This window comes from Saimiri boliviensis, chromosome 5 (genome assembly GCF_048565385.1).
Source record: "Saimiri boliviensis isolate mSaiBol1 chromosome 5, mSaiBol1.pri, whole genome shotgun sequence".
Taxonomy (NCBI): Eukaryota; Metazoa; Chordata; class Mammalia; order Primates; family Cebidae; genus Saimiri; species Saimiri boliviensis.
In genome coordinates this window covers 28049789-28076559 of record NC_133453.1, presented here as the reverse complement: position 1 = coordinate 28076559, position 26771 = coordinate 28049789, and the positions used below count along the sequence as shown (strand labels likewise).

The 26771-nt window shown below is 35.1% G+C and overlaps 1 protein-coding gene across 9 annotated transcripts in view; it reads right to left on the bottom strand.

Annotated features, from left to right (window-relative positions):
- The window catches only part of IKZF2 (IKAROS family zinc finger 2), a 229016-nt gene that overhangs the window by 49423 nt on the left and 152822 nt on the right, over positions 1-26771 (bottom strand). For 8 of the 9 annotated variants that reach the window (XM_039470175.2, XM_003925578.3, XM_074399069.1 and 5 more), the window contains 2 exons: positions 11512-23530; positions 10431-10510 (listed from right to left, as the gene is read on the bottom strand). In XM_039470175.2, coding sequence (XP_039326109.1) covers positions 22806-23530 — 725 coding nt within the window. In that variant the 3' untranslated portion in view covers positions 10431-10510; positions 11512-22805. The remainder of the gene's footprint in view (positions 1-10430; positions 10511-11511; positions 23531-26771) is intronic. The other variant, XM_074399068.1, reaches the window with a different exon arrangement.

Here is a 26771-nt window from a genome sequence, read left to right as displayed (position 1 = left end):
TCATGTTGCAATCTCCCTGGGAAATCTCATCCATTCCCATGACTTTCGCCACAATTTAAATGCTAATGCCTTATAAATCTTTATCTCCTTCCAGACATCTCTGTTAATTTGAGACTTATGTATGTAACTATCTATTAGACATCTTCAGCAGGGATATTCTCCAGGCTTTTAAAAACCAAATATGTTTAAAATTGAACAGGATATTTTTCTCCTACACCTGATCTTCATCTGGTATTTATCATTTGAGTTTGATTTTACCATCATACAACCAAATACCTAATGAGAGAGTCACTTTAGATTTGAGTAATGATGATAACGAAGGTTTTGAATCTGACAACCCTGGATTTGAACCCAAATTATGCCACTTAAAACCTGGATGACCTTGAGAAAGTTACTCAAACTCTCTAAACTTTATTTTTATTATCTATAAAATTGGAATAAAAATACCTACTTTGCAACACTGTTGGGAAATTGAAATTGGATGATGCATGTTATACTGTGTATGTTCTTTTGTGAGTGCTTGACGTTAAAAGCATTCAGTAAAGGTAGTTATTTTGGCGATGATGTTTCACCTCTCACATCCAATCGGCTTCTGAGTCCTATTGTTTCTAACTCTGTAACCTCACTCCAATAATCTTTCTCTAACATCCTTGGCAATAATCCTTAAATTAAGATTTTGTCCTCTCTTTTTTAAGGGTTGCGATTTTCTCTGATTCAATGGCTCTCAACCTCTTTTTTTTCCTGATATCTACACAGAATGGATGAAGTTCACATATGTTATTCTCCCTCAGGCATAATCCATGTTAAGTACAATTCTAGAAGTTTAGGCTATAACTCCACCCCTTTGTTTCCCATTTCAATATGAAATGTACTAGGATATACTGGGGAAAAATGTAAGAGTGGAATTAGCAAAGAGGGAAACTTGAATCCGCTCCAGTTTTTTGTCTTGTGCAAATGTGGGTACAGTATTTCTAGTAGCAAACTGCTTGCAGCATACTTGTGTGCCACTATACCATGAGTGAGCTATGTCTTAGCTAACTTCTTTTACTAACCCTCTCACCCCACACTAATTCCATCCCCAACACTATTGTCAAAGTGAGTAGTTTCTACAATGTAGACTTTACCACGTGCCCTGAACTTTCTATGCAACCAAATACAACTCCAATTAGCTTGGCATTCAAGACCTTTTAGACCAATTTTTTCAGCTTTTTCAGGCTTTCCTTTTTATATTCTCCACTAGGCTTTTACTAGAAGTCCTCTTATCTCATATAATTGCTAATATTAAAACAGACTTAAATCTAAGAACCATAATACATTTATATTTCTTAAGCATTTATTTTAATGTAATACAGTTAAATGTACGATCATTCCCCAATTTTTAAATTTAAGGCATATGTCTCTTGAAACAACAAAATGATGGCATTGTCCATCTCCCCTTTTTCACTTTCCCCTTACTCCTCACCCCACAAGAGTGCTTGCCTTAGGCTCCAGCCCCTCCACTGATTGTGCCCTCAAACATGGGCACCCATGACCTATATACTCCTAAATCCATTGGGCATTTTTCACTTGGCAGCAACAAATATGTTGAACACTTCTTTGCCTCCTAATTCTTTGGCTGCTCCTTTATTAATCTTTTTCTGGCAATTATTCTTCTAGTTATAGTTCAATATTCTGCCCCCAGGACTCTTTCCTGGGCAGTTTGCTTTTCTTCAGTTCTCTTTATATTCTACTAACTCTCTTTGGAAAATCCACTCTACTCTTTATGGTTTCAATTACTATCTATGTGCAAGTGACAAATAAACCTCTATTTCTAAGCTTACCTCTTTCCTGAACCCTATATATACAATTGCTCTTAAGACTTTCTCTTTTAAGGGTCTGGTACATGATATAAGCATAGCATTTTCAGAAGGGAATTCCTCATCTGCCAACCTTCCCCAACTCCCCTGTTTTTTGCATACTTGTATAAATGGCACCACTCACTCGGTTTCTTCAGTGAGAACTGAGGAGATATATTTGACCTCTTCCACTATTTTTGACCCCTACAACTACTTACCGTATTTTGTTGATTATGTCTCACAAATATCTCTAAAATTCATCATGTAATGGCAATCCCATTGCAGCCATCTTACCCCTGGCTGCTATCATACCCCTGGCTGCCATCATCTCTTACTTAGATTAATCTCTTGGCTCCAACGTTGTCCCTTATCAACCCATCCTGCTCTAGGCTCTAATATTTTTCTTCAACTCTGATAATATAACCCCCTAACTTAAAACCCTTCAAGATAAAGTTCAAAGACTCATTATGATTTCTAAGGCTTTCAAAGATCTAGATCTGGCCCCCACTACCAGCCCAGATGATGTACCATGTGTACTCTCACACTATGTGGTCCAGCTTGTGTCTGGACCACTTGCATCTCTTTTTGTCTTTGCTTTGCTTACATTGAGTGCTCTCTTGTCCTTACCCCTTTTTCTTTGCTTGGCTCAATCTATTTCAGACTTTCTGTTCTCTATGATTAATAATGTCTTCCACTGTAGACTTCCAAGGTCTTAATACATTCTATACCAAAACATATAATATTTCTTCACTAGAAGCACTCTTACCTCATATGATTGCTAATATTAAAATAGATTCAAATCTAAGAACCACAATATAGTTACATTTCTTAAACATCTATTTTAATATGATACAGTTAGATGTACAGTCAATCCCCAATTTTTTAATTTAAGGATACAGCCTTTAACCTGGACACAGATCCATTGACTGAAGATCCAGGCAATCTTTCTTTACTATGATGTACCATCCATAATTTCTAGTTTCACTTTCTTTAAACTGAAAAAAACACATTTGCAAACCAATCTAAGTATAGAACTTTCTGGATTATTAAGTTTTTTCTTTTTTTCTGAGTCTTTGCCTATTGTACCTCCTCCACCTAATTTTTAGAAATTCTCCTTTATTGAGTCTTTACAAAAAATTCAAGTTAATTTTCAAAGAAGCAATTATTTCATTTTACACTCTATTTCATTGAATTATGGAAGCAATGTTATTTTCATTACATGGTTACAATACGAAGTCAACTGGCAATAGTTTGGGAATAAACACAACTAATTCTTGGCAAGCATGCAACGGAACCAATGAGAAAAATGTGTAGGCTTACTGGAGCGTCATCTACTGGCTGTGAGCTCTCACTGAGCCCTGAATATTAATCAGAGTGTTTTGCAAAGGAAACTGATGATATTGGTTAATTTTCCAAGTCAGTTAAATAGAGATCTATTAAGAGCCCTTCTGTCAACGTAGTTGTTTCTCTTTCATATTAACTATAAGCACTGTGATTACACAAGAAATACGCATGTCTTAGAAAGGACCATCTCTTCTTTTTTATTCTGCCCTACTTTCACTACCATGTAATGGGCACACAATAGATATTTGCTGAAAGAATAAAGAAATGAGCAAATGAATATATTAAGAAATACCTAGAATAATTACATCCATCCTCCACTGTAGCTCAAGTGTTAACAGCTTAATACAGCTTGATTTTCCTGAATGATTTCTCTATCCTCCAGAGTAAAATGTGTAATTTCCCTTTTTCTGCCTCTAACGTACCTGCATTTACTGCCAACATACCACTTTAAAATACTTTAACATTTGGTTTTTTTATTTCCCATTAATCTATTACATATCTCTTGAAGGCAAGAAATCCTTTGTATTTTTATATCTTGTTTTCAATATATAAATGACACATGCTATTTCCATTTCCAAATTAATTGATAAATACATGAATAAATAAAATAGCTATGCCATATATTTATCCTTGATATCACTTAAGCTGAGGAAATTGAGGCTGGAAAGATTAAACAGCTTAAGTAGTATTAACAAAGCAAGTAACTCTTGGGATCTCCTTGCTCTGTGTATGTCAAAGCTCATGCTCTCCTTCAATTCTTTTTTTTTTTTAAATATTTTATTGCACTTTAGGTACTGGGGTACATGTACAAAACATGCAGGACTGTGGCACAGGTACATATATGGCAATGTGGTTTGCTGCCTTTATCCCCCTGTTATCCCTCCCCAACCTCCCTACCCCTGCTGTCCCTCCGCTATCCCTCACAACAGACTCCAGTTTGTGATGCTCCCCTCCCTGTGTCCATGAGTTCTCATTGTTCAACACCTGCCTGTGAGTGAGAACATGCAGTGTTTGTTTTTCTGTTCTTGTGTCCGTTTCCTGGCTCTCCTTCAACTCTGTAACATTTCTTTCAGTCAACTAGTAGGACGAAACCTCTTCTAGGAAGTAAAACACTTCCTGGACCCAGTCAATTCTTCTTACTTGCTACCTGTTTGTGAATATTAATATTGTTTTTGCTGGATTTTAAAAAATAGACTCCTAGGTAAACAGTAAACAAGAGGGGCAGAGGCTGGAATGCTCAGGAAAAGGGATACAAACTGGCACAATAAGGATTAGGTGGTCTCAGCAGAGGTATGTGGAAGCTGAGGTGGGAAAGAGATGGTAAAGCAAACCAGACCCAAGGATACTGGTTTACCTTAGGGCAGTACTTAATCCACGGAATGAGAACATTTGTATGAGTTATCCATGCCATTGTTTCCCTCCACAGGAGATATTGTATTTCCTATATGCAGCTTGGATGTCCTGGAGTAGATTGATTCCAAATGTATCTTGAATGGTAAGGAAAATATGGCTTAGTGTTTGGAAAAAAGAGATCTAATTTGCGAACTGCAAAGCTAGTGAGATTGAAGGAGTTGACTCAAATAAAGAACAGGCATATCTTGAATGAAGAACAAGCCATTGTGATGTTATAATGAAGAGTAGAGAAACCCCATAGAATCACGAAAAGGAAAGAACATCTTATTATTAATGATCTTCCTGGACCTCCAACTCCATACCACTGACCCTCACATTCATCTTTAATTTCGTCCAAATCAGACCTAATTTTCATCTGAGTTCTTCAGACATCATATCTTGTGCTGAATCTCTTAGCTCTCAAATTCCTAACTTCCTGTTTTAGAAAATTCAAACCAAAATCAATTCTCTAGTTTTCCAAAAACTTGTTATTGATTTTCTTCCATACACATAATAATGTAGAGGTTCAACAGCTTAATGCATTGTATCACATATTAATTGCCTTCTATGTCATCTTGTTGAAATGCATCCAGGATATACTATTATTCTTCCTACCTCTATTCAATTTTTTGGTTTTATTTGGCAAGGAAATAAGGCCTGTGGCTACTTTCTGCAATATCATTATCTCTGCAACATACTTTCTTCTGTTTATTTTTCTTTTTGTAGTATGTATAAATTCTCTTACTGTTCCACATGTTCAGTGGGGCAGTGGTCTAACTTTTCCAGCTATCAAATCACTTTACCACAAAATTTACATTCTCCTACAACTGAATTGGCTATCTTTACTGAAAATTATAAATGAAATCATATAAAAGATAAAATAATAATTTTAAATGATAATGTTTATAATAATTATATATTATAATAATTTTAATAGTTATACACCTTATTTCAATGTACTTATAAATCTTTGCATTTGAATTCCTGGTCTATCACTTGTTAACTCCACAGCTTTATGCAAGGCCATTAAATCCTTTTAAGTCTCTTGTTATTCCATCTAGAAAATGTGGGTGATAATGGAATTTCCTTCATAGCTTTTAATATGAAATAAGAAAAACATGGAAATCATCATAGTGACTGCCACATAACAAGGACTCAATAAAAGGTATCTGTGGTTTTTGTTATAAAGCAGGAGTATTTATATAGTTCAATGTAATTATTAGGATAGACCATAGATCTGTTTTTGAGCCCTTGAAATGTAGCCAAATTGAGATGTGCTATACATGTAAAATACACACTGGGTTTCAAAGACTTAGTATAAAAAACAAAAAAGGTAAAGTATATCACTAATAAGTTTTTATGTCCCTACATGTTAAAATGACATTTTAGATACATTGGATTAAATAAAATATACCAAAATTAATTTTATATGCTCTAAATATTTTTAACATGGCCACTACAAAAATTAATTACATATACAGCTTGTATTTGTGGTAAATGTTACATTTCTACTGCACAGTAATGCTATAAATAATAATAATTATAAACTCATGAGTGCATTTACTTAGAAATCTTGTCATAAATTTTCTCTCATCTGAAATGTTGTCACCCATAATGAATGCTTATAAATTCTTATATAGACATTTAAAATATTTTGAAACCTTTTATTATGGATATATAGAAGATGTTCTCTCTTAGGATTATTAATTTTTAATGACATTAATATATTACAATTTGATATAAAAGGCTCTTTTTACATCATATTTGCAAGATGTCTTCCTTATGTAGCCTATGAAAATAATAATAAATATTTATTTAGGCATCATATATTTATACACCCAGTTAATTTATAAGTGTGGGGGTAACTGAAGACCTGTATGATAATGGATGAGAAAATTTAGTTAATTTTGCTAAAAGGCATGCAGTTTACCAGAAGATCAGTAATAGATTGTGGTTAAAAAAGTGGTCCTAGAGAAGCCTGTGTAAGTAAAAGAGATTGTCTAAAAGCTGTGTGGAGATATAGGGTTGTCCTATAACTGTACATCCTGCCTCTCGGCGTGACCCTGAGCATCATGGACCATGATGAAACCCTAGTTTCTAGTCATGTGATCAACTTTTTGTTAAGAAAGCAGGCTTGTATAAATAAATTCACCCAAAGACTCATCCCAAAGGCCTCAGATTCCATTTCTACAAATTGAGATGCTCTTTGGTAATCTCTAACTCGAAAAGACATGATAATACATGACACATTCAAATAGGTAAGTGCAAATATATACCTACTTTTTACATTTGTATATGCCACATTTATAAAGAGAATACTTTTAAATACTACTTTACCCTATACCTCACACACACAAAAAAGAAACTGCCTGAACATTTATGACAGAAAAGACACAGGCCCAGACTCCCCAGACCCCTGCTGAGGTATTCAGGGACTCTCTGGACCAAGCTGTGCTCAGTGGAAGTTTGGGCTCTCTGGTTCTGCTCTTTAGTTCTGTGTCTAATACACATTTATATTCAAAGGAACTGAAAATGAGATAACTTTCTCTTAAAATTACTCTGTACCATGATTTCCATCTAATTCTTTAGTTGTCTTTCTGAACAATTCCCAGTACAATTTTAGAATCTCTCTCTGCTTTCCATGAGTTTATTCTTTGCCACCCAAACCTTTTCCTACTAGGAGTTCCAGGTAACTTGTACCTCTGTTTTTTTGTTTGTTTGTTTTTGTTGTTTTTTAGAGATGGGGTACCTCTCTGTCATCCAGGTTGGAGGGCAGTGGCACAATCATAGCTCACTGTAGCCTCAAATTCCCAGGTGTACGTGATTCTCCTGCCTCAGCTTCTGATGTAGCTAGGACTACAGGTGTGTACCATTGCACCTGACTAATGTTTTAAATTTTTTGTAGAGATGGGGTCTTGCTTTGTTGCCCAGGCTGGTCTTGAACTCCTGGCCTCAAGTGATCTATGCTGTTCACAATGAAATTGCCTAACAATATCACTGTCGTTAAGCAACACATTACTGTATATGCATTTACATATATGTGTGTCAGTGTGTGTGTGTGTGAGAGACAGACAGAGAGAGGGAGAGAGGGAGAGAGAGAGAGAGAGAGAGAGAGAGAGAGAGAGAGATCTCAGCCCAGATCTTTCTCCTGATATTAACCTGCTATCTCTAATTTCCTACTAGATATCTTTACTTGAGTGTAATACTGGTATTTCACAGTCAACAGGTTCAACATGTTCATTACCTTCCTACCCCTTAAATCTGTTTTTCACCTTGTATTTTTGATGTGAGTAAATAACACCACCATGCACCTAACCTGCTCAGTCAGAAACCAGGGTATCATCCTTAATTAACCACCCCCTTCTCAATACCCACATACATCCAGCACAAAGTAGTCCAGTACTTTCCACCTTTTAAATATCTTTGGAATCTGTATCTCTCCATTTCCAGACTCCTCCCATAGCACAAGCCACAATTATCTTTTTCTAGGATATACTGCAGCAGCTTCTACTTCCAGTCTGGCATCCCTCCAATCTCATCTCATACTGAATCCCAAGCAATTCTAATCATATCACTTCCAAATAGAGCCTCCATTGGTCCTTGTTTCCCTTAGCATAAATTCAAATTCCTTGAGTTGAAAAACAAAGCCCTAACATGCATCTCTTCTCAATTCTCCTATTTCATCTCTTGTTCTCATCTTACACTCAAGCCATACTGAACATGCAATTCTCTGAATGTAACCATTCATATTTATTCACTCTCTGTTTCTGTCAGTCTCTCTTAGACATTTCTTGTCCTTTCCCTTTCTCCCCCATCTCTCTTCCAGGACTTTGAAGATGTCTTTCCTTTGCTGAGAACATGTTTTCTATTTCCCCATTTCATATTTCCTTCTTTGTGAAATTTACATTTGTTTATCTTTTTGGACTAAGCTTAGTGGTGACTTCTACCAGGACATATTTTTCTCAGTCCCAGGTTGAATCAAGTTTCCTATCCATTTGTTTCCATAGTATATTTCTTTTATATTTATAGTAATAACTATTATGTTTTATAATGCTTAATTATTTGTTTGCTTCCTCACTGTAAGGCTTTTGTATCCTTGAATATAGGGATTACGTCTTATTCAGTATTATGTCCTAGGCACATAGACCAGCACATTGGAAGTACTGAATAAATAAATGAACTTTCTACAGTACTTCTTCAAGGAGCTTGCATGCAATAAGTACTCTCCTTCCTATATTTTAGGTAATTTTTCTTAGCGACACTGTAACAGGAACCAATCATACAGAAAAAAAAGAGATAGTATCAAAAGAGAAGACAGAGCTTATGATCTACCCAATTTTCCAAGTAGACTCAAATTTAATATTGAGAACTAAATCATCTGTACATTCTATCCCTGTAAAGTATCATCCCACAGGCTAATTCTGCAGACTTTGCTTACATTTCTCCAAGGACACAAAGTGGCCTTGCTAGGAATCCCAGAACAAATAATGTTCACTGAGGCAGAATCTTAGAAAGAATATGTGGATACGGCATTACCTACTTGTTTTTTATTCCTCTAGTACTATTTACCAGGTGACATTTTCAGGGTTTTCAAAAGAAAAAAAGCAAAAGCGCTATAACTTTAAAGGATAATATTTTACTCCCTTCACCTTGAACTTAAGTTTTAATTAAAATTACGTTGAATTTAGGTTTAAATTTAGGTTTAAAAATGTGTACATTCTTTCATAATCTTGAGCTACTCTATGTTTTATATTACTCAATAAAATGATAAGGTTATTTTTTTACTCTCAGACCCATCATAGTTTACTTACAGTAAAATATTCAAAGGCCTTGCTGTCATAAAAGGCATTGCTACATATAAATCAGGCCTGCTTGGTACATAGTAATAAATGAGGTAGGATAAGCCATTCACTCTTACTGTCATTCAGATGGCCAATGATGGAGCTGTCCTTGCTTCTCCAAATACGTTTTATTATGCAGTTCTGCCATAATAGTCTGGACAAATGCAACGAATTTAGGTCTCATGGACCAAAACAAATTTAGAAGTGTAAAAAAGTCACTGGGCCAGTTCTCCCAACTATTGCATTTGCAATTTACATGGTCTTAAAATATTGAAAATTAGTCTTACAAATTAAAAAAAAAAAGGCTTTGCTTTTGAGAAATACTAGGGTTATTTATAACTCAGCCTACAGAGAACTAAAGAACAAACAGCAGATAAATAGAAACCAAAAGCCCGCAGATTTAAAACACAGCAAGTGGCCGGGCACAGTGGCTCACACCTGTAATCCCAGCACTTTGGGGGCCAAGGCAGGCAGATCACCCAAGGTCAGGAGTTTGAGATCAGCCTGGCCAACATGGCAAAATCCAGCCTCTACTAAATATACAAAAATTAGCTGGGTGTGTGGCAGGCGCCCATAATCCCAGCTACTCGGGAGGCTCAGGCAGGAGAATAGCTTGAACCTGGGAGACAGAAGTTGCAGTGAGCCAAGATCGTGCCACTGCACTCCAGCCTGGGCAACAGAGCAAGACTCCGTCTCTAAGTAAGTAAGTAAGTAAGTAAATAAATAAATAAAACAGAGCAAGTCAATAAATTATCCCAGTTGTTCCCTAACCCTGTGCTGGTATATTATTAAAGGTGACACTTGCTGTCCAGTGGCAGACCAACAGACTGCCATTACTGACACATGATGCTTAGATGTGCCAAATTACCATGGGATACTAGTATTGCCCAAAGCTACTTATAAACTTCCATGTGGTGACTAATAATTGTACTTGGGTTTTACACACATTGGACATGTGGCTGGCAAAGTCTACTGATACTCATATGAACCATGTGAATACAGAAAGCAAAATACATACCCTTCATTATCTTGTTCATTTCTGGAAGTTCTTAAGTGCTTCTTGTTTTTGAACTGGGCTGATCATGCCATGTTTATGTTCTAAGAGTCAGATAAAGGAGTATAATATAATTAACCCAAACATACAGAGTATCCTAACACACTTATGATAAATTGCTCATTAAAAAACCCACATCATTAAGGTAATCTATATTGATGGAATGACATATTAGTACACTTTTTTATACAGCTCAAACTCACCACACCATATCAAGTTATTTATTAAGATTTTGTTTTCTATAGATTAGAAACTATGAACAAGGATAAATTAATGTTTAAAAATACGTTAACACAAATGGGCATTTAATTAAGGTTGAGAGACAACATACTGAATATGGTAGCTAGTCTTTCAATATGATGCTTAATTTTTAAGAGTCAAAAAGATTTTTTTTCTAATTAGAGCAGACACTGTGTTTATCAGCAAACTACAGTTTGAGTTGACTATATTATTGTGCACACATTTTTGGAATTTCAAGTAAAAACAAGAAAAAGCATAAGGGATATAATACAGAGCTCATCTTTGTTTCAAAAGAATTAGGTGATGACCTATTTCATATCTTAATGACCCAAGAAAGCTACTTGAATTCTACAAGACAAATAAAGAATAAATTATTTCCTTTATCCTTGCCTGGAGCAGAGTATTTCTCATGCTCGTTATGTGATCAAGTGATCACTTTCTTAGCTATAATCAGACTTGTCAAGACATTAAGGAAGAAAGCGGCAGACTTTGGGCTTATACGTGCAGCTTGGAAAACATATTAGTGTTATGGTATAGCCAAACTCCCATTTGTTAGGATGACTAAAAAGGAATTTGGCTAAGAACTTGGAAAAACATGAGTCATTTGTTGTCCCAGTTTTTTTTTTCCCCTTGAGTGTTATCGAGTGATAGTAATATATATGCATGTTACAATCTGACGCAAATAAATAAACAAACAGTGAAGGGAGGTGAGGTGGGTAGGGGGTTTGGGGAGGCCTAGGGGCAAGGAGGAGTGGGGAGACAAAGAATACACTGTTTGAAGGCCAAACAATTGTTATTTACTTACATTGTAGAAGACAGGAGAAGATTATGGTAGGTGTTACCACAGCAACCATTCCTTGAAGGCTGGGGAAACTTGTCTTTGTTTTGACCAAATGGTAGTACATGTCTCGTTCCTAAGGGTAGACAACATGAAGTTGGATTTTATGATAATACATCACTCACTTCACAATTAATAGAGTTGGGGTTGAGGGTGAATCTTGATATTGCTCTATGCTACAGAATTAACAGTAAAGAGATAAAATAGTAGATAGGTTTTAGCACCCAAGAAGAACAAGCACAATCTCCAGGCTGCTCATTGAATTTGGAAGACACAGTGATGATGATATCACTGAAAACACTAAGATATCATTGACAGAACTTCCAGTACTGACAAATTCATAGATTTAATGATGAGTCAGGTGAAGGTTTTCAAATGAAGAGAAAGCAAAAAACAAAGTATAAATATTGTAAAGTACATTCTGCAATGCAAGAACTAAGGAAAATGAGTATGGGTATATATATATAGTGATTTAGAAAAAGGCAAAGAATTCCTTCAACTCTGAAGAAAATTTAGTAAGCAATCAAAAGCCCACATTTATTTAAAGTAGGTAACAAAGGGGTCTTTAGAAGACCAAGCTAGGATGATTTATTCATTTAAAACATTTCTGCAACAATATTTTAATTTCAAGTGATTTTTGCCTTGCTACTTAATGCTATGTTTCTCAGTCCTAATGACTGTGCCAGTGAATTCATTTGGGATAATTCTGTTTAAAAATCAGAAAAGAAAAATATTGCTTTTAAAGTATGCCTGCTGATTCTCTTATTAATTGGGTTTATCAATCAGATGGTGAATAAACTGGTTTAGAAATTAAAACACTGAACTAAGTATATTTGGAATTAGAGTCTAGTTTTAGCTTTTTCACTGCTTGGGGTGCTTATGAACAAAATCAAAACCAACCTGAATCTGTTTCCTTTCCAGTAAAATGAAGATAAAGTATCAGATGCCCTATACTTTCCATGAGCATTTTGAGAGTGAATTAGATAAAGTCAGGAACAATTGTGCTCATTTGCAAAGTACGTGTAAAAAAGGGTATGGTTAAAACTCACATATTATGGTTGCATTAAAATTTTCACATTGAAAATGATTGTTTTATTTAGAGTAATCAGAATTATGACAGGGTCAAGGCAAACAGCAAGTGGTAAAACAAGGTATGCATAGAAGACAGGGGAAAGAGGAAAAGGTTGACATGGAGAAATAAAGACGAGGAGGGTGAAAAGGAGCTGAAACAAAATGTAGATCAATTACATAATAGAGTGAGAAAAACCAGGGAAAGAAGAAAAAAAAAAAAAAGAAAAAATCGTAAGAAAAAAATGGCCATTAATTCCCTGGACTGGAATATTTCACTTTTCATTTCCAGGGTATGTAACATTTTTGTCACTTTAATAGCCAAATACCCTAGGTTACCTCATCCCTGCCTTTGAATAGGGAATAGTAGAGCTGGAGACTCATTTACAAAAGTGATGTTGATCAAAGTCTTTTAAGCTTTTATGTCTACCAAACCAGAACCAACATGTGGGCCCAGGACACTGATACAGTATGAACTCTGCTGTCATTCCCTTAGTGAAATTCTCTTATTTCCCAATCAAGGGATTTCACTAAGTATTCTCGGTGGAGACAGTTGATTCTGATCCCAACTCTATCTGGTTTGGTGAAATGACAACACAGTGATTCCTCCCTCTCTCATCAGAGCCTTACCAAAGGCACAGTGAAACCCAACACAACTACCTTTAGGTTACTTCCTTTTTACCTTTGGCTCTTCCTGGAGCATTTAAGATCTTGCTTCTTCACAGACATTCCATTTGGTTTGATGATCAGGTTCATGGCTCTTCTAAGAGTTTCTAGAACAAACAACTCAACACCAATATGGGCGGTATCTGTTTGTACTGCTTTGAGAGATTTGTCCTTTGCCTGACAAATTTCAAGTCAGAAGCACTCGATCTGATCTGATCCAATACAGTTTAGGATTATAAAGCAACAGTAAGAGCAAGAAGAAAAAGGCTAACACATTTAGATTTCTCAGACTAACACATCTTTATTTTCCAGGATTTCCCCCAGGTTTTACCCATTTTTTATATAGGATTTTGGTTGTCCAAATAACTTTGTCTTCTTTGTTGATTTCTCCCATTTTCCAGTTAGGCTATTTTATTGAAACCCCTCCATTAGGTATCATGCCAAACAGAAGAAAAGTAGCAAAATTCAAATTCACTGATTGTTACTTTTGTTGGAACCTCTAGTGAGAAGTTAAATAAACACACTGAGAAATTTCAGTAGGAGTACTAAGAAAAAAGGGGATTTTGCTGGAAGTTTAATGGGTCCATTTGGAACCCCCTAATAGCAGGAGGTAGGGTTGCTAAAATGCTGGATAAAACCGTTTCACCATGTGGTTCACACCCCAAGAAGAGTCTTCTGGCTTGAGCATGCTGATAAAAAGTCTTAGAATCATATCAAGATTTAAATTATTTATAATTTCTCTGACCATATTGCAATTGAAAAGTCAAAAGCATATGGCACATTTTTCAAGAAATCCTTTTCATTTGGCTCATGTTGATATAATACACCAGGGGAATTTGACAGTCCTTGCTGATCATGAAGAAATCCTTTATAAATTTAATACTGGAGGGTGATTTTATGTTTTTCTTCTTTTTGCTTTGCTGTTTCACTTCTTTACATCCTCCCCTGCCCAAATTAGGTTAGTATTTTCAATTATGATACAGTCAAGGCAGAAAAATTTCATTTGCATTTTTGGTATTTTTCATTCTGTGTGACATGTGGAAGTGAAATTATTGGGGAATATAATAAATATCCATGGAATTCTATAAATACATGTCAGTGAGGAAAAACTCTAAAAGCTATCTCATATGTGATGGTGGAGTTCAAACTGGCCTGAGGGACAGCAGATAGTTGACACTCAATAAAATGAATTTGCAGTCACATATACCCTTTTGCATTTCTGGTTATGAAGATGTTTATAACAAAACAAACTTCTCATGGCAAAAGATAAATTATATTTGTAAAATCTAAGAAACAAGGAGATTGTCTGTGACTGGCAACCAGTTTTTGGCAATGTGATTAAACAATGGCTATGACTTAAATATTTTATCCTGGTCTCACTTCTAAGAAATGCTGGCTTCTATAGTAGTAGTGTTATTGACCATATCACAGCACTCAAGCTTCTCGTGTAATTTAAGTGCACTACTATGCACTTTGGAGTAAGTCACAATTTTCTTTCCTCCGGTCTCACTATTTTCTTCTATAGAAAGCTGATGTACACTCTGATGTACACTCCTCTATTTGCTTTAAAAGTGAAATAAGATATGTATGATAGCTGTCTAAAGAACAGAGATGTCATTCTTAACAATTCATGTAATACTCTATTCTCTGCTCTGGTAGACTATATAGTAATGATGGAGATTGACTAACGATTGAGATGTCACTTGCAGATATCACATGTATCCAAACCTCTGGAACAGGAAGTGTGAGAAATACACAATAGCAATGATAATTTAAGCCTGGTATCGTCAACAATTTAGTCTTCTGTATTTAGAAGACATGTTTGTGTACAGAATTTTCACCAGAAAGTTTTTATAGCAAACTTTTTATGTCAGAAGTTTATTTTATTGGTAAAATATTAAATAATATACAGAATTAAAAACTGCACTTACACTTCTGAGAAGAAATAAATCTTGGACAAATTATATGCTTGTTCCTGAGATTCCCTAAATTTATTCCAGTAGCTGTGCACTCAGACAGTACAAACCTTTATAATATAATCCTTTTCACAAAGTATTACAAAGTTTCTGCAGCTTCTTTAGTTGTACACACATACAGACACACACTCACACATGCATATACAACACTCATACACATATACACAGTAACCACATACATGCACAGAACATGTATGTGTGTGCATTAAAAACAAAGAAAATACAAATCCCACATTTTAGTCTGCAGTGATAAAACTGTTTAGCGGAGGTCTCCAAATCAGTATGTAGTAGAGTGACTTGTCACACAGCTGCAAAGACTGTTTCAGTATTTCCATAGTAAACCTCATTTTCTGAGGTATGGTATTTGAGCCTTAAAAAAACTACATTACACTTAGCAAACCTGACATACAAGGTCTGGAATTTTAACTTTACATATATATTTATATATATATATATATTTCTTTTTAAACAATAGTTTTTATTTCCCCAAATTATTAGTTTGAAAAAAAATGAGGTTTACTGGTTTGACCATTTTTTTTTTTTTTTTTTGCTTCTAAAACACAAAATATCCTAGAAACTGTCAAGCAATTAGTCTTTAAAATAGTCTAATTACCTTTGGTATTGTTAAAGAAAAATATCTAAAATGGCCAAGATACATACTGTACAAATGCAGAAATGCAGTAACTGCCTTTAAAAGAAATGCCAAATAAATGTTATCTTTTAACAAAATATGTATTTATATTACAGCAGTTTTACTACAGGGACACAGGTATAAAAAAAGAAAATTAGCATACTACATATAAATATGTATAAGAAAAATACTTCTTACTTAAATTTGTATGAAAACAGGACTGCTCCAAATACTTTTAAAAATTTTTCTCCAATAGGTGATATGTAAGTGTTTAAAACTCAGCTAAGTGCTTTGCTTTTATTTAAAAGTTTATTTCTCAAAGGAGACAAGTGAAATTAAAAAATTAAGTATTAGGTTCTTAATTTAGAGCATTGGGCGAGGGTCTAAGAAGAAGGTTCAATCTATAAAAAGTTCAACTTTAGGACACATTTTTCAAGCAAAATATTACTAATTTCCATGGAAATTTTAGCCTAAACAAAGATACCATGAGATCAAACTAGTGGTTTCCACATTCTGTAATATGTGATTGTGGAGTGTTTTTCTCTTTGCTTGTCGTGTCCTTTAACATACTATGACTTTCATGAGTTTCTTTTCGCCATTAGCTAAAGGAAGAATAGGTAAGAAAAGAAAAAAAAAAAAAATCACCATAGTTTTTAAGACTTCAAGGGGAGTATTGCACTTGTACAGAGAGAAAAGAATAATATATTTTTAACTAATAGCAGAAGCAATCGTTCTGGGATTGCAAATAACACATGGTCTAAAAGGTCCAACTATTAACAGCAAACAAGGGGCTTGGAGACCCCCTCCAAACCTGGAATATTATTATAGTAATGTTAAAGCATTTTTCTCCCAATTCAGAGAAAGTTAAGACTCTTCGCTTTATATTTTTAACACCTTTCTAAACACTTGCAAATAGTGTCTAGTCTTCATGATATACATTTTTGGAGGAAAGCCAAATCCGAATGTAAAATCCAACAAAAAAGGAAGGCAAACATACCATAATAGAATTACATAATCTCTGAAGTAATGTTTTAGGTACCCAATATTTGAAAGTGAAAGTAACGCGAGGGTTATATAGCTTACTATTTTTAATCCAACCACTTTTCTTTTTAATAGAAAACTACATTTGAGTATAAAAATACGTCAGCAGATTATACAACCAACAAAAATCACAACGAAAAAATTAAGATTAAATAACCACTAAATTGGAAATAAGACTTGACCTAATCTTCAAACTTTTAGAAGAACAGAGAGGCAAAGACATCCATAAACAATGATAGGAGACTGACAAACAAAGAGGCTGGGGGAAACAACAAAATTTAAGAGATAAGAGAGAGACCTTTGTTACACAGAAAGGGAAGGGATTTATGTTCAAACTCAGAATGCTTGACTGTCAAAAATTTTAAATCACAGTTTCAGAATTTGAACTACTTAAACAAGAATAAAACAACAACAAAAAAACCCAAACCCAGATTCCTTCCCTTGTTACAGTGTACTTGTGTTTTAAAATATCAATTTCCAGTAAATTAAAGTAAGTATAATCCTGATAAGTGCATAGTAGGGGATTCAGTGACCTCCACCTGCTCAAGAAGCTTTTCTTACTGTATGTCACTTGAGGTAATTTGAAGGCCCAATTCACTGCAAACTGGCTTATGTGTACCTATATGAAGTTACATGCTGTACTTTACGTGGCTTAGCAGAGGGCCTCTAAATTTTATATTTTATTCACAATAAAAAGGACACCTTAGAAAACTAGTCATTCATGTATCACTCTCTGTATGGGACAAAGGTTAATACACAACACATTTATACAGAAAATATACAAATGCAGTGTTACGGGAAGAAAGCCCCATAAACAGAATTATGAACTTATTCCTAAGAGTGCATGTGAAAAATATCCTCAAACTTACAGTACAGTAAGATAAAACTAAAAAGCTAGAAATAGAATATTACATAAAAACCTTATGGAAATTCCAAAGTTTAAGGTTTCTGCAGTAAATGTAAAAATATTCAAGGTGTCATTATTTGGCCTAGTAATACACTATGATAAAAAGAAACACTAGCATATCACAGCTTCTTGGTCATAAGCCATTTGCTTTGTATAACCAGCAGCTCGTTTTTTAAAAAGCTGTCATATCCTAACACGCCCATTGCAAGTAATACACAAACATGGTATGAAAACATTTGAGATTATGCTTTGGAGAATAGCAATGTGGTATGACTGTTCAGTTTTGTTTTGTTCAAGGAGAATTAATTACCTACTTTTTCACATTATTCCATCAATTTTCAATCTCTGTTTTCTAATAGATTAGAAAACAGATTCCAAGACTAGAACAATACTAGTCTAGAGATGAAAATCCAAATCAATACTGTATTTTATTGACCAAAAATTATCTAATAAATTCTTGTTTGATACAGAACTTATTCTTCCTTAAAAACAAAACAAAAACACAAATTGTAATTCAATTCACAAGTAAAGTTTCACTCTATAGTTTACCTACATAATCTTATAATCATATTCAGAAATAATATGAAATTAAAAAGGCATTAACGTCTAGTTTTGAAGTTTCTGTTTCCTTTTAACAGCTGAGCTGAAAATTTCTGTATTAGAAACTGCTCTAAAGATCTGCCCTAAAAACAGAGATGAATTATCTACTACTCAATTTTAAGTGATTTTTAAAAATACATATTAAAAGTGTTGTAGAGCTGCAACAGCTAACCAACACTCTCAATGCATTTTAAAAAGGCACCAATATAAAGAAAATAAGTATTTAATACATTAAATTCAGGACTGCAGGAGACCAGTTACTGTATATTTTAATTATTTTGCAGAAACTGGAGAATTAACAATATTTCTAAGATAACTTTCATATATACAAACTTCAATTTCACCCCTCCCACTTCTTTTTTTCTTTTGGATTTGGGGAATTTTCTGGTTTAGAATAGTCTTCTTTCAGATAGCATTTATTAAAATAATATATAACTGAAGATAACCACAAATGTAATTTATCCATTTTTGGATGTGAACAATCCAAAAGTTAAAAAATGAATCACGCAGCTAGTACCTCTGACAGTCTAAGTTCTGCCTGAAACTACAAGCACACAGTTTTCTGTTTGTATTTTTGCAGTTTCTTCTGCTCTTTTTCTACCCTAAGAAATCATTTTGGAGATAGGATGAAATAAAATTTGGAAGATAATGAGAACATAATTTTCATCTCAATGCCTTAATCTGATATACATTTTGTTAAACATTTATAAAATACCAAAGACTTCAGGGTTTTGTGAGTTGTACAACCAAGATAAAAACCATAAAAACAAAATACTGGGCTCACTAATCTATTCTTGTCTTTCTTTGCCAGTAGGTAACAGTTGATAATATTTATTTTCTGTATTTTCTTCCTATTCCAAACAAACTTTAAATATCTTTGAATTTGTATCAAATCAGCTTAATCATTGTTTGTTTCACTTTGTTCTGTACGTAGATAACAAAGACCCAGAGTTTTAGTTTAAGAGTTGCCACTTGTCCTTAAGACACACTAGTAATGTCTTTAGTGATTCCTGTTATAACCTGATAAAGTAAACCCACCTAATTTCTTAGTATTAATTGGCATTTAAATTTTCTGTATGTTTTTGCAATATATCTGATCACTCCAACTGCTTTTTCATGAATTCTCCTTAAAAGAATGTGTGTGTGATACACACATACATATACCCTATGCTTCATATATACAATTACCTGTATGTATGTAGGGGAGATACTTTCTGCTATCTAGCCAAATCTAAGTTTTAGTTTCTTATTTTCCCAATTTTGTCCCTTTAGAAAATCTCAGTGGAATATTTCAATGACTTGAAATTTCTTCCAGTCTGCCTACTGGTCCCTTTCTCTATCTTAAAAAGGTCTAATTAGAATGAATGGCTTTTTAAACATGATTCATCACTATTAGAGAGAGGTTAAGATAAAATTCTGGGCAAAATTAGGGCAAAGCAATGTGATGAAATTCTGAATGTTTGCCAAACTGGAAAATATAGAAGATAACCCATTTTCATGCTCCTCAAATATTTTCTGTAATGTGAAATCTCACCTAAATAAACTGGGCATACAACTGTTATGTAAAACTTGATTTATCTGGTGTCTGACTCTCATATTTATTTTTGATGCTACAACCTTGCATATTTCCTTTTGTGAAGAAAAGACATGCAAATATAACCATCCAGAGTTTCTCTGAAAACACTATGTCCAATAAACTTCTTTCTGACCTATAAATTTGAATTGACCTTGTCCTCATTTGTCCTTGCCACACCCTGTGCCATCTCCACCTCTTTCTGTTCCTCCTGAAGTTTGGAAAATACAAGTATACACTTGTAGCAAATGCACTCTCAACTGCTAACTACTTTCAATAAAACAGATTACCAAAAAGATGAAATCAGAAAAGGAAAGTACCTTAGCACGGTCTTCATAAGGAAACTACACAAATGTTTAGGGTCTACCTAAATTCAGTTTCATCACGGGACAGGTAGATACACGATTGTTCATATACTGGAAAAAAAAAAAGCAGGAAGAAAATTCATAGATAATGCCAACAGAAATTCACATGCAGCCAAAATTATGAACATATTGACTGACATCCAAATGTTTCCTTAAATTGAAGTAAAAGACAAAATCATCAACTTTAAAATTATTTACCCCATCCAAAAGGAAAAAAAAAAAAAACAGGATTCCAATTATTATTCAGGAGTGGTTAGGGTGAGAGGGGTGAGGGAGTCTCAAAAACATGCTTCATCTTTGAATAGATTGTAATGTTCACAATGTACCAAGGCATGCAGAAAAAAAAAAAATAAAATGGTTGACATTCTATATATCTCTGTTTTGGCGCATTCCCTTAGATTTAAAGGGACAGTTTGGACATTTTCCCAAAAATAATTGTGATAGGGACTAGCAGAAGGGAGCTGAGTTCTAACAATTTTTGCCTATTTCTAGCTGTGTTAGTGCTTAGAAGTGCTGTGTTAGTGCTTGGAAGTGCTTAGAAATAGCAAATGGTAAGCTGGAAAATGAGTTAAGAGCAGTAGTGGGGCCAGACTTGCTTATGTCCACAATTCTCTTGACTTGGTAATTCTCATACCACACTGTATTAAGAAACATAATTTCAGCATCCTATTTAATAATCTTTTAGAGCAGTTATCAGTTACTGCTTAACAGAATTTCAGCATTCACAAATGGTTATCAGATAATCCAGTCAGAGTCACGCCCGTCCTCCCTAAACAGAAGCATCAAGTTCTGCCTTCCAAGTATGTCCCCCTAAAATGACTTGAATCAGTATCACTTGGTTCCTCCCCTCTAATGTGGTTGGACTGCAAAGAAAAAACAGAATACCCACATGAATGAAATTCAAATCTGCACATGAAATACGGCAACCTATGTTATGTAAGGGGAATTCTATACCAAGGGATTGAGATTCATTTCTGACAAGGACTTAACAGAGTTAAATGTTTTGGAAACAGAAAAATGTGCAGGATCTTCCTTTGGAGGTTCTGTCACATTCTAGACTCCAAGAAGGGTAAAAGTAAACTTCCCTATTTTTTTTATTTCTTTTATCTGCTGTCCAATGTACAGGTTACAAAGAAGTTCTCTTCCCTTTTCTTTGCAGCAAGAGTAGTAAATACTACCAAAGAAATACTAAAATAAATAACCCTAGTTCTATAACATTACAGGGTTCAAGTTACGAGATTCAGGTCAAATTAGCAATTGCTCTGTGGAAATTTTGAAAGAAATAGCCAACAGCAAGACTTTAGGCCTTCTACTTGAAGAATAAAAGATGAATGAACTATGGACAGAACACTGGGTGGTCACATCTTGAAGAAATCCAGTGAAAAGAGAAATACCAGAAAAGGAATTTCTAAGTGGGTTTTCTCCCCCTTTTGTTAGCATAATTATATTTTTTCTGCTGACTGGTTAACACTGATTAAATGCTGATAAAGTGACGATCGTAAGCATACTTTTAGAAACAAATACATATACTATGCTGCTATCACATTACAACTTCAAAAGAAAACCTCTCAAACAAATTTAAGAAAAGTAGAAATCCCTCCCAGAAATTATTGACTGCCTTTTATCCACTCTTAGACCATATGTTATTCTGAAAACTACAGAAAAATACTACTCAATAAAGGTGTTAAAAGTAAGGCTGCCAGGGTGTCTAGAAAATGCCAGTCATCAAAACTATGGAAAAACAGTGCTTACGTTTAGAAAAATAAGATCACAGGACCTCAGATGTATTGTAGGTGGCCCTTAACTACCTGTAGTTAAAAGTTTTCCTATATGGTACAGTGTAAAACATACTGAATTATAAATTCCATAGGGGAAGTAAACATAGAACCCACAACAACAACTCAGCTCATCTTAGGAGTTATCACTGAAAATAACAATGTGTTTGTGTTCCATAATCTCTGAAGAACAAAAATTCGGTTTACAGTTTGAAACACATTCTTCTTTCAAGAATAAAGTTACTTAAACCATTTTAAACCAGCAATATCCTACCCAGAAAACGCTAAACTTTCCTGTCTTCAATCATAATCGTGAATATCCATGGCAAATTAAAATCTCTTAGGTGAATCTTTATGAATCAAGTGATTTTTCAAAGCATGATATGCCTTGGTAGAAATGGACTGCTCTTAAATTCCCACAAAATAAACAAGCCAAGTGATAAAGAAACAATATCCTCGTCCCTTCTTTCTTGTTTCTTCCTTATCGTAATTAGGCAGAACAAATGACACTGTGTCCACAAAATAAGAATTATCAACAGTAATAATATTAAAAAAAATAAAAGGTACGTCAACATCTGAGGGAAGGTGGGATTGTAAGTGCAGTATTTCTTCATGTGCAGTTCTTTACTTCATAGGGGTCCCCTTTGGAATGAAAAGGCCTAGTGGAATGTGTGCTCCCCTCGAACAATGTGTGATGAAAACTCATAACGGTCCTGGCTTCTGTAGCCACAGATGTTGCATTCCAGTGGGTCCCGGTAGCCATGGCAACCCATGTGAATGGTGTACATGACATGGTCTAGGAAAAGGACTCGGCAGTGCTCGCACTTGAAGGCCCTAATCTGTTCTCCTTCTCCATTGAAGACCTTGTAGATGTCCTTCAGAGAGCCCTTAGGAGCCTTGGTAGTATCCAAAGCCTTGACATCCTCCTTCATGTAAGCTGGGCTTTGTTTCCTCTTGGGATTTAAGGCAGGGTTTCCTTGGTAGGACTGGTGGTCATCATGGCTGCTTTCTGAGTCAGTGGAATCCAGGCAGCTATTGCTGGGAGAGGCCTCTCTTTCCTGGGGTCGACTCTTTGGTCTGATGAGAGAGATGGGGCCATCCATGTTGTTTTCATGACTATCAGCAGTTTCCCTGCTAATGGGTCTTTCTATCCTATTTGGATGATAGACCTGAGAATAAGCTGAGCTTATAACTGGGGCCACTTCAGCGATTGTGCTTGGCGGGTGCTGCATCAGAGGGTGAAGGGCCTCAGCTCCAAGGTAGGTGATTGCATTGTTGATGGCTTGGTCCATCATATGAGACTGCATCAGCTCAGCCTCCTTCTCATATGTTAAGTTCATATCAAAGTGAATATCTGGGTAGCTGAATCGCATGAGCTTTTCCCCTGGAAAGGAGTGGGAGGGGAAAGAAGTAAAAAAGAATACAACATTAGAATCAGACTAAAATTATGAAAGGGTACAAACTTGACTAATTGCCTCCTCCATTTTTCATAATTTGGTATATATGACGCTTTAAGTCAAGTATTTGGCAATTCTGCTGACACTCACTTTTTTTTTTTTTTTTGAGACAGAGTCTCACTCTTGCCCAGGCTGGAGTGCAATGGTGTGATCTCTGCTCACTGCAACCTCCACCTCTCCAGTTCAAGCTATTCTCATGCCTCAGCTACTCAAGTAGCTGGAATTACAGGCATGCACCCACATACCTGACTAATTTTTGTATTTTTAGTAGAGATGGGGTTTTGCCATGTTAGCCAGGCTGGTCTAGAACTCCTGGTCTCAAGTGATCTGCCCACCTTGGCCTCCCAAAGTGTTGCGATTACAGGCATGAGCCACTGGGCCCAGCCACAAACATTCTTGACATGAAAAAAATATAAAAGCAACAAAAATTTCATAAGTCATACGCATTTGTTCTGATGCCATCACGAGAATGCATCTAATCTGAAAGAAATGAATGAGTTTATCTTATTTTCATTTTCTTTCAAGATTCTCACTTGAATAGAGCTCAAGGACTCTTTGAGGAAGAATAAATACCTAATAAAAATAAGTCAGAAACTATGCTTGATTTTGCATATTTTAAACATTAGTGAGCAAGCCACAAAGATCATAAAAGTGAGAGTGATCTGATTATAACATATGGCACCTCACTGTTGTGTAGCATTAGTTTGGTTGATTTAGCCACTATTTTAGAAAAAATATATATAACCCATATATGTCGTTCTGGATATTTTTAAAAAGTCTTTATTAAAATACTTTTAAAAGTTGTATCACCTGATACAAATGAAAGAAATTTAGGGTTATTTAAAAATAAAATTAGGAGTTATTTCAGAAAGTATTTGCTTGTAAACTTGGAAAATCTTGTTTGTTTTGCTTTTGAAATTAATAATTATTCATTTTTATACCATTCTTTTTTATTTAGACGTGTATGTGATGGTTCTGGTAGGTATACCGATTGCTAGCTTCCCATACGTTTTCTTGATTGAAGTATGCTTGTAGTTTTTCCTTTAATATACACCTCAACAAATATAATTTTACTCCAATATTTTAAATCAACGTAATGTCTGACAGTTAACTATAAAAGAGTTTTGGTGCTTATAACAGGAAAAGAAGTTTTGATTTTTAGCCAGATATTGCTAGTTTTGAACAGAATATTTCATCTTTTAAAAATTCTGTCCCTAAGACAATGTGGTCTCAATTTACCAGTTACTTTTATAGGTAAATCTTACAGATAAATGCTTCTTCAAAACATACATGGACTTCTTATAAATGGTTAATATGTTGTTGTGAATTGATGCTCAACTTGTAATTTTGATGGAAAAATGTTTATCAATCGGCCTGCATTCTGGAAAAACACATTAAGGTAGACAGAATTATTTCAGATGTAAAGAAATGGCCTCTACGTGAGATCACTGTAATGATTAGAGTAACAAAAATGGAAAGATAAAATGAGGAAAAATTATCTCATGGCACTCAGTTTAAGAAATATGCAATGTCCAACGGTTCAAAGTTAAGCTAGACAAACCTGATCTATATTCTCTAGGAGTTTATAGTTTAGAAGGAACGATAGCAATTTAAGGATCATTTATGATGTCATACGTGCAATGGGGTCAAATACAAGGAATATTTAGCTCATACTAAGGGACTAAAGGAAGACTTCTTGAAGAAAATGACATCAAGGACAAGAATGTGATTGTAAATATTAGCCAAGGAAGAAACATGAGGTGGTGCAGCTGGTAGAAAGGATCAGAGGCAAGAGGGCATGGCTTATAAATGAGGGAAACTTCAATAGGGCTAAGAGTGGAAATAAGTGAGAAAGACAAGTTTGATTTTTAAATTTTAAGGCTAAATATGCTAAAAGTTTGAATGTTACCCTAAAGGAATACAGATTGAAGGAGATTAAGCAGGGAAGTTGCCTGAAGGTATTCATTTAGCAAGGAGGTTTAGAAAATTGGTGCTGCAGGTTTCTGGCCTAGGAAACTTAGTGGATGACAATGAGATAGACAGAAAAGACAATGAATTCAGTTTGGGGAGGACAATGAGTAATAGTCATGTCCAGTAAGATATAGTCTCAAATTCAGAAGAGAGACCTGGGCCTGGGATACAGATATGAGAGTCATCAGTTGACAGAAAGCAACTTCTGAGGCCATGCAAATAACTGCTATCACCCAGGTAGAGTGAGAAGAGGATGGGTCAAAAATAGAACCTGGAATAACACTAAAATTTTTCTGCCTACTCATAGATCAAGGAAAGTGTGGGGTTTGCACTGGGCCCAATGTTTAGGGAGCCCTGAGCCTTTCTTCTCAGGAAATGAGGAGCTTTTAGGGCCAAGGGAATGTGCTGATCTCGCATTCACTCCCCAGACCATTCTCTGGGCACCCAAGACCCCAGAATTCCTCAGATGGTTCTGAGCCTGCTTCTAGAGCCTACAAAGTTCTCTTCATAGGATCCATAATACTTCATAACAACTGTGCCACTGGTAAGCACACATCTAGGCCTGATGGCCAAGGCATTGGTCTTTATGTGGTATGCATGGGGAGCAACATAAAAAGAACTTGGATGTGCAGGCTGGGGTATCCATACACATGTGTGTGAGACCCCCTTTGGTAATGGGGAGAATGTGGGTATAAGAGAGGAGACTGGCTGTAAGCCAGTGAGTGGTTCTGCTCATGCTCCCAAGATCTAATGTAGAGCTACAAGAAATCTGAGAATTGCATATTTATTTGAACTTAGTCAAGTTAGACAGGTAGATAATAAGTTTTACATCTAGATTTATAATATAAAAATATTTAGGCAATGAATGGGGGCCTCCATTTGTACTTTGCCCCACTTGCATAGCTAGCTGTTGAGAATAAGTCCATAAAGAATCCTGAGAAACAGCAGTCAGAGAGAGGGAACAATGTCATAAAAAACAATAAAAGAGTGTGTTTCCAAAGGAATTGACTATTAAATAGTAGCAGATACTCTCTAGGAGTTGTGTAAGTCACTGTCTTAAAAGGGTCTACTGGATTTGGCACTATAGAAGCTAGTTGTGACCTCAATGAGAATAATTTCAATGGAGTGTGAGGAAAGGAAAACCAGTTTCATGGACTTGGAAATGAGTACAAAAAAAAAGAAATCATAGAAAACAAG